General features: G+C 45.4%; 1 protein-coding gene across 1 annotated transcript in view; it reads right to left on the reverse strand.

Moving 5' to 3' along the window:
- The window catches only part of LOC120944405 (vomeronasal type-2 receptor 26-like), a 32,603-nt gene extending 32,312 nt beyond the window's left edge, over nucleotides 1-291 (reverse strand). The window contains exon 1 of the mRNA XM_040358463.1: nucleotides 239-291. Within this exon, the coding sequence (XP_040214397.1) occupies nucleotides 239-291 (53 nt within the window). The remainder of the gene's footprint in view (nucleotides 1-238) is intronic.
- Nucleotides 292-8,847: the final 8,556 nt, after the last annotated feature.

The following is an 8,847-nucleotide window of genomic DNA, read 5'->3' on the forward strand; positions in this document are numbered from 1 at the left end:
TTTTTGCCTTTTTAATAAAAATGGGCTACCATGCCCTTAACCATAGTTCCTGGCTGGAGTGAATCGCTGAAAAAACGCCCATACCACGAGAGCTAATAACCCCCAACCTTACAAGTGGTGGATTCATGCGGGCACAAGACGGTGGCATCCGGGTCCTTGCTCCACAGTGAGTTCACGTCAGGAACTGTTGGCTGTGTGTGGAAGTGCAGCCAGGCAAAAGGCATTGCAGGTTATGTACCTGTGAAAGGACAATCTTGGCAGAACTGGAGATCTCTGCAAAAGTAAGTTCATCTGTTATATGAACTGTGTTTGTGTGCTTGAGACAGCACAATCTGTGTGCAGCTGAGGAGAGCTTGCATGAAGTGAAAAGCAACTTGCTTTAAAGTGACAGTGCTTCATTTTTGCTGGACGGTGCAAAAGTTTGGTGGAGTGACTGCAAAGATGATGCAAGGGTTTGAGCCTGCCGGAGAGTACTGCAGACTGTTTTTTGCTAAACTAACGCCAGTTAAAGGGGAAGTGCATGTGGTTGCCCCTGGTAACGCTAGTACAAGCAGGCCAGCTGTTAATGTGCAAAGTCCTAAGGTTGAAAGAGGATGCAGTTGGGGAAGCCCTGCTAAGGCTATGAAGCAAGAGCGCTGTTTGCGGTGCAGTGAGTGGGGGCATGTTGTCTCCAAGTGCCCTTTGTCTCAGTCTCCAAGACAAGGTGACATGGCCAAACAAAGGTCTGCGACAATGTTTGGAAAACCTAATTTGAGTGCCAGGAGTGTCCAAAAGTCGCATACAAAGTTCGAGAGGTATGTGGTTGCCCGTAGCAACGGTGGAGATATCAAGTCTGCAAACCACGTGAGAAACGAATTGCCGACAAAGGATCGTGGCAAGTTGAAAGCAACAATGTTTCAAGGATCGCAAAGTCGCTGCGTTTGGGAGAGTCAGCAAAGTACAGCTGGAAGAGTGCCATCTCCCTTGGCAACGAGAGATCAAATGTCAACCGGAAGGAGGAGCTACTGTGGAGATGTAAAGAGGCATCCCATTAAAGATCTGTGTAAAAATGTACCATGCCTGGAATGTGGCCAGCTGGGGCATGAAATATTGTCTTGCCCTAGATTCTGGGGTGCACCTGGAGATAATGAGGCTGAGCCAGTTTCCTGTGAAAATATATTTGCCGTCTCCCCTGGCAACAAGGAGTTTTTTGTTGTGCCTCCTGGGGGTGCTAAGGAGTCAGAAATTGCTGCTGCAGTTTCATCCCGTGGCCACCAGGGAGAGTTGGCCAGTGAAAGACAACGTACTCAAATGAACATGGCAGCCCCCGTTACAGTGATCGGTAAGACTGTTGCTGGTAAATGCATGGAAAAGATTGACTATGTGAATGTGCACACTGGAGTTGCAGTGACCCCAAATGGGAGATCCACTGTCTGTGTGGAAAAGGACTTTCCTCGCTGCAGTGCCCTGTTCAGTGGGGAGGCAAGTGGTAAACTTGAATATGACAATGTGATGGGTAAAACTGATATTGTGTTGGCTAAAGTTGATGGCCCAGCTGCTAATGGGCTAGTGCACCTCACTAGAGATATAAATGTTGATATGAATACAGTTAAAGATGTGCTATCTCCCCTAGCAACCGTGATGAAGGCCACAGAGGTGTCCCTAGAAACCCCCAGGGAGCTCTGCGTTTTGGAGCCGGAGGTTGCCTGGGACAGCTATGGTGCCACTCTGAAGGATAAGACGGTACCTGAACATGGTAATAATGAAATGTTAAATGCTAAAACTAATATGTTTGAAAACACTCATGATGGAAGTGTCTTAATGCTGTCTGGCAATGACAGGTGTGAAGGTCTTCATGCATTTAATGAAGCGCCACCAGAAGGTGAGAGTGTGGTATTGCAGCCTGCAATGGTTAAAAATGTATTACCACAGTCTGGTTTACACAAAAGTGATGTTTGCAATGTGTCTGTTGCTGAGCCACTCTGTCCCTCTGGTAGCGCAGAGATAACAGATTGGGACAGATGGACAAAAAGCCTGTTGGCTTTGTTGGAAAAGGCCTCTGTTGGTAAGAGTGGAGCAGGCATGATTTCTGCAGTGCCAGATGAAGGACCTGCAGAGCAACTTGTATGCAATGGTGCATTTGCTGCTGCAGATGATGTTGCTCACAAGATGGAAGCGCCAAGTAACGGCGAACGCACAGAAGAGGTCATGTCTGTGATCCACAAAGGTTCTAATGATGTGGTAATGGATGGTGCCATGCCAAATGAGCTGATGTTGGTGGAAGTGCCAGAGGGCACAGCAATAAGTGAACTGATTGTAGTCAAAGATCCAAATGTTGTGTTATGTGATGTTCAGCGGTCGGGACAGTTGCTGGCAGAGGATCTCATGCCAGTGGAGTTTGCGTGTACTGAAGCTGCCGGAGACAACCACTCCGTTGGGTGCAGTTCCTCTCCAGACACTGCCCTGCGGAACATGGGTGAAATTAAATATGACAAATGCATTGATGTTTCTGACCATGATGAAAAATGTAGCATGTTGGCGATTTTTGATGGTATGGTTGCCATGGGTGACATCAAAAATAATGGTAGACATGATGGTCTTGGTCAAGTTGATCTGGTTGTAGAAAACCCTGAAAATTGTAGCGAGACAGGAAATGATGGGTTTGACACAGAAGAGGAAAAAGGTATAGCAGAAGTAGGCCCCCTAGAGGTTCAGGAGGGTAATTCTGGGGAAGGTTTCCTGAGGTTTGAGGAACTTCTAGGATCTGAGAAGGATCCTGGTAAAAAATGGTTGGAGGGAAAAAGCCCAAAACTTAGCAAGGTGTCACATGACTTAAAAACCTCAGAGTGGCGAGATAGTCAGGATGTTTTTCAGAGGGAGACTAGGACGAGGCCGCAGTCATATGAGGATGTTGGTGATGAAACTAACAGAATGAAGCATGCAGTGTACATGGGGAAACAAGTGATGCTAAATTTGGACAGTGTTCCAGGGGAGCATCCGGCTGTGGTGGCTACCTCCAGCTCGGACCCCCAAGCTGCAGTGAATGAGCCCCTCCATGTCTCTAATAAGGTTAAGGTCCCCAAAAATGTTTGGCATATTGATGTGGAGTGTGTAGAAATTACAGATATGCTAGTGGATTTGCTTGAACTGGTGAAAGCACAGTCCTTGTATACCTGGGTGCCTCCATTACAGTCAGAGGTGGTGGTACTGCGTGGTACCAATGGATGGAGCCAGGTAGTGCAACCTGTGCCGGTTAAAATTAGTCACCAGTGGAACTGGTTAGTACAGTGCTTTCTGATAGTGTGGCAGGTGATCTCCCAGTTTCCTGTGAGGGTGCTTCCGCATACAGTTCAGTACGGAAGGCACTCTGGGGGGCTGCTGGAGACATCAGAGGTCTCTCCGCCTGATGCAGTGATGGAAATGTCTGCTAATGTGGTCCGAGGTGCGGCTGAGCAGTGTTTTGTAAATGGCGCGGATACTGCCTCACCCGTTACAACTAAGAAGGAAGGGCCAGATACGGACACAGCAAAAGCAGATATTTTGTCTCTCACCTACAAAGAGGTACAAGTTGGGGTACCCGGAGACACTCTAAAATATAGTATGGAGAGGAACAAACATTGGGATATGGAAAAGTGTGAGCTGGCAAAAGTTGGTACACCCAAAAGTAGCAGGAAAGGCAGGGGGCCACCAGAAAAGAAACATGAGTTCAGGAACCCCAAGGACAGAGGGAGTAGGCTGGGGATACAGAATGGTAGGACCCCGTTCCGATCCAGGATAGGGCGTGCCTGGAAACGCACCCGAAAAAAAAGATTGGGGCACCTCTGCGCCAGCTGTTCGCTGCGTAGGCCCAATCAAGGATTCAGGCTTGTGTGTTCCGCCCCCTACGGGTTCAAAACAAGGGGGGAGGTATGTAACAGTAGGAGCTACTGTGATGGTAAAATGGACCCAGGGTATGCACACTTGAGATGTGCAAAACTACAGAGCATAGCTGTGGACTGGAGAAGACTGCTTTTGCAGCTTCCTCCAGGTTTTGGTAATCCAGGCTTTGTTCATTACCAGCAGGGTGTGTGTGCTCAGGTGAGCACAGCCCTTTATAATGAGTGTGTGGGAAGACCTCATGGCTCCCAGTTGGAGACAGCTCCTGGAAGAGACAGGAGGTCTCCAGGAATCAGAGAGGCTGTAGGAGACAGCCAGAACGGTGACTGCAAGAGGCAGAGCTGTAGACGCTGAAGGGAAGCGGTCTATGTTGAGGAGTCCGCTGGTCTGGGCAACCAGGATAAAGAGCAGAGGTACTGCTACAGAGAGCCAGAGGAGGACTAGCATTTTCTATTGTATATTTGATGGAGAAGAACCCCTGCGTGGGAAAACGTTTGTTTGGACTTATTTTTGCCTTTTTAATAAAAATGGGCTACCATGCCCTTAACCATAGTTCCTGGCTGGAGTGAATCGCTGAAAAAACGCCCATACCACGAGAGCTAATAACCCCCAACCTTACAACCTCGATGCGCTGGCGGGATAAAAACAGAACAGAAAAGGGGCAAAAACTACATCGACCAAACAAGTGACAATAAAACAATAACAATCAGTGAATAAAAATATAAAACATACAAAGCTAAATATATAACATTTTTGAGCTATCAAAATACTTAATATTTAAGTCACCCCGAAAGCCTGAATATATAGCCATGTTTTTAACAATCTCCTAAACTTTAGGAGATCATTTTTCAGTCTTATATGAAGGGGCAAGGAGTTCCAGAACTGAGCTCCTTGAACTTCCAGGGTCCTCCCACCAGTGTTTTTAGCAAATTTGGGGATGTTCAACAAAGCCAAATTCTCAGACTGCAGCGATCTAGTAGGCACATGTCTGATGAATTTTTCTCTGAGATAGCCCGGTCCAAAACCATGGATGGCCTTATGCACAAGACACCCCGTCTTAAACTGAGCCCGTTGTGCCACGGGCAGCCAGTGTAAGGCTTGTAGGGATGGAGTGATGTGATCGTACCGGCCCACGTCCGTGAGTAACCTGGCAGCCGCATTCTGCACCAGCTGAAGCTTGTGCAAGATGTTCTTAGACACACCCATATACAGGGCATTGCAATAATCAAGTCGACTACCAACCATTGCATTGACCATAGAGATTTTGTCAGAGTCCTCGATAAAGCGAAACGTAGATCTCAGGAGTCTCAAGTGGAAGTGGCATACACTTACCACTTGATTCACCTGGCTACACAATGCCAACTTAGAATCAAGGATAACCCCCAGGTCCCTGAACTTAGAGACTGGTACCGGACTCGGTTTAAAGGAGTCTGGCCAGTCAGGCATCTTACTAGGGCAATCATGGTTACTGAAGATCATAGTTTCAGTTTTGGAGCCATTAAGCTTGAGGTAATTGGCTCCCATCCAGGTTCTAATCTCCTTCAAACAAGAGGCAAGATCAACTTGCCTCTCGTTGGTCCTGGGGAGGCGGAAGTATATCTGGGTGTCGTCTGCGTAGACGTGGAAGAGAAGGTTATGGCGGCGTATGATGTACAACAATGGTCTCATGTAGATATTAAACAGGATGGGCGATAATGCCGAACCCTGAGGGACCCTACAGGAGAGAGAACTATCAGCAGAGTAATACGGTCCCAATCTTACCCGCTGAACTCTCTCCTGCAGAAAAGAGGCCATCCATGCCAAAGCAGTACCATCAGTGCCAGCCACAGTCCCTAGTCTTTCCAACAGTCTGGTATGATCAATGGTGTCGAAGGCTGCAGACAGATCCAGAAGTACTAAGGCCGAGGTGTCATTCCTATCCAAAGACCAGAGGAGATCATCCTGGACTTTAACCAAGGCCGTTTCAGGGCCTCTACCAGGTCGGAATCCTGACTGGAGGTCATCAAAGATGTTGTTAGATTCCAAGTGAGGCTGATACTGCCATACCGCTGCTCTTTCCATGATCTTAGCAAGGAACGGTAAGGTGGAAATGGGTCGATTGTTACTGAGCACGGAGCGTGGCAAGTTAAAATTCTTCAGCAGTGGTATAATCACCGCCTGCTTTAGAATACTTGGCACCACTCCAGATGAAAAAGATGTGCTTACAATGTCCGCTATAAAAGGGGCCATGGTCTCACAGGCATCCTTCATCAGCTGTGCAATGCAGGGATCGAGCGCAGAGGACGATGCCCTGAGAGACTTGAGGATGATTTTTATTTCCAGGGGGTGACAGGAGAAAAACTGTCAAAACGATTGCCCCTATACACGGGTATAGACTCAGAGTAATTAATGTTTTCAATATTATCTCTAATACTCTGAATATTATCCATGAAATAGTCAGCAAGCACCTGACAGAAGTCACCCGACACTTCTTCGGGAGCTTGGGTACATAACGGATTAGCAAGAGCTCTTGCGATCCGAAAGAGCTCTGCTACCGAGTTATTCGCCTTTTTAATTTTTCCGGTAAAAAATACCTTTTTAGCCTCGACGATTCCTAATTTATAGATTTTTAAATTAGTGTTGTAGGCCACCTTGGACTCTGGGGTAGGGTTCTTCCTCCATTTTCTTTCACTAGCCCTGCAAGCCCACTTCAGTTCCCTCGTTTGTTGGGTAAACCAAAGTGGGTTAGCTTTCTCAGCTCTAAATATTTGAGATTTTCTTAAAGGCAACACAATATCAAGTGCATTGGTAATCGCACGATTAAAAATCTCTACTTTAATGGAAACATCATGAGTCTTATAGAAAACAGTGCTATTTATAGCAATTAAAAACTGAGTCTGAAAGTCTTTAATGGATAGTCTAGAGTAATTACGCGTAGGCTTGTTGGTATTTACTCTTGAGGGAATATGTGGCTCCTTCTTAGTAGGGAGACCTAATTGCTCAAATTCGATAAAAGCATGATCACTCCAAGGCACCATAATGGGGATATGTATTTTATGAATGGCTTCCTTGTACAGGATCCAATCAAGCGTATGGCCAGCACAATGGGTGGGTCCAGAAACGCCCTGTTTGTATCCCACACTAGTAGCAAAGTCCAGGATTTTCTGGGCTTCTATATGGTCAACATCTTCTGCCCAGCTGTTAAAGTCCCTTAGAATTATTGATTTTTTGTATTTTATGGATTCTGAGGACAGAAGATCACAAAGTTCATCAATAAATGATGTCTTTTTATCAGGAGGGTGATATATTATGGTTATACCTATCGAGCATTCTGTCCCCACTTTAAAAATGAGGGATAAATGCTCAAAGGAATTATATTTAATTATAGAAGAAGTTTTAAAAATGTTTAAATGACTTTTAAAGGCAATAGCTATTCCTCCACCTCGTCTATCAGGACGATCTTCAGATATTAAGCTGTAACCCGCTGGGATCAGTTCATCCAATCTAGGGGGTGTGGCGACCGAGAACCAAGTCTCAGTCATCACCAAGTAATCAAGTGTTCCAATTAATTCATATAAGGGGGCAGAATGTTTAATGGCCGATCTAGTGTTAACCAGACCTCCCTTCAAGGAGGGACAACGTGTTGTACCTATAGACAGTGGATCAATAACAAAAGACTGGATCGGTTCTAAAACTTTTAAGTTAGATTGATCATATAATATATTACATTTTTTAAGCTTATTTAAGATATGCTCAGAAAGGGTGCCTCTGCAATTTAGGTTTCCCAATTCATAAGGCGAATAACTCATAATACTAAGCGCCTCGCCACTAAGGCGAGGTACCGTATTACTAAGCATTACTCAAGAATGACCAAGATTATATTAACCTCCCTGGCGGTATGATTCTGTCTGGAATTACGTACCAAAAGCGGTACATTTATTTTGCAAGGAAATTTGGCGTTTTATACTGTAGGCCTGTAATTTTTAGAAATAACTCACTTAAATCTGACCAAGCAAGAGTCTTGTAGGCATCCCGGGTATGATTTTTTTTTTTAAAACAAAATTATAAATTATAATATAATAAATAATTATAAATAATTATAACAAATAATATAATTATAATAAAAATTATTCAATAATGTAATCAACTCAAAATCACTGAAATTTGCAGTTGCAGAATTGTCGCTGTCATTATTTTATTTTTTTTATGACGAATTTCCCAGCAAATCGCTATCGCACATTTCTGCAAGTGATTATAATTTATTATCGCTGTTTTCTAGCTGATCTAAAACCATTTTTGACATAAAGGGACACTTTTGGACAATCTACAGTTTTTAGGCAGAAATGACATTTTTTATTATATAAAAGTACATGTAGGGCACTGGGAAGACCACTAGGGACAAGGGGGGTGTGTATTTTTTACATACAGTACTGTAATCTATAAGATTACAGTATACTGTATGTAATGTGTTTGTTTACTTTTTTGAATTTGGCGCCGTTCTCCGTCCCCGTGCGTCGTAACGTCGCAGGGAACGGAGATCGGTGGCACACGGGGACTGTGAATCGAGCGAGGAGGTCCCGCTCGCTCACACAGCGGGTGGCATCGCTGGATCCAGGGACAAGGTGAGTAAACCAAGCCTGTGGATCCAGCGAAAGGTAAGCCCGTCCAGCCCGAGCGTGACTCGGGTTTGCCGATCCTAACATGTAAAACCAACCCCGAGTCACGCTCGGGTTTACCGTCAGGGGGGTTAATGATATAACACCAATATGGGGACAGAACAGCTCGCAAAACAAGTCAGCATAAAATATTATTACAATAGAATAAAGTAAATAAAGTCTGCCGATCATGGGTTAATTAATAGCCTAACCACTGTGAAAAAATAATGAAATAAGCTTAAAAAGGTGGCCCGCCCGCCCACCCTGGCCCGGACGGGCACAGACGGGCTTCCCTCTGGCGCGCCTCCGGTGCGCCGCAGGGGCACCGCTGCGCTCCGCACAGCGGCACAGCCGGTTA

Source organism: Rana temporaria, chromosome 1 (assembly GCF_905171775.1).
Source record: "Rana temporaria chromosome 1, aRanTem1.1, whole genome shotgun sequence".
Classification (NCBI taxonomy): Eukaryota; Metazoa; Chordata; class Amphibia; order Anura; family Ranidae; genus Rana; species Rana temporaria.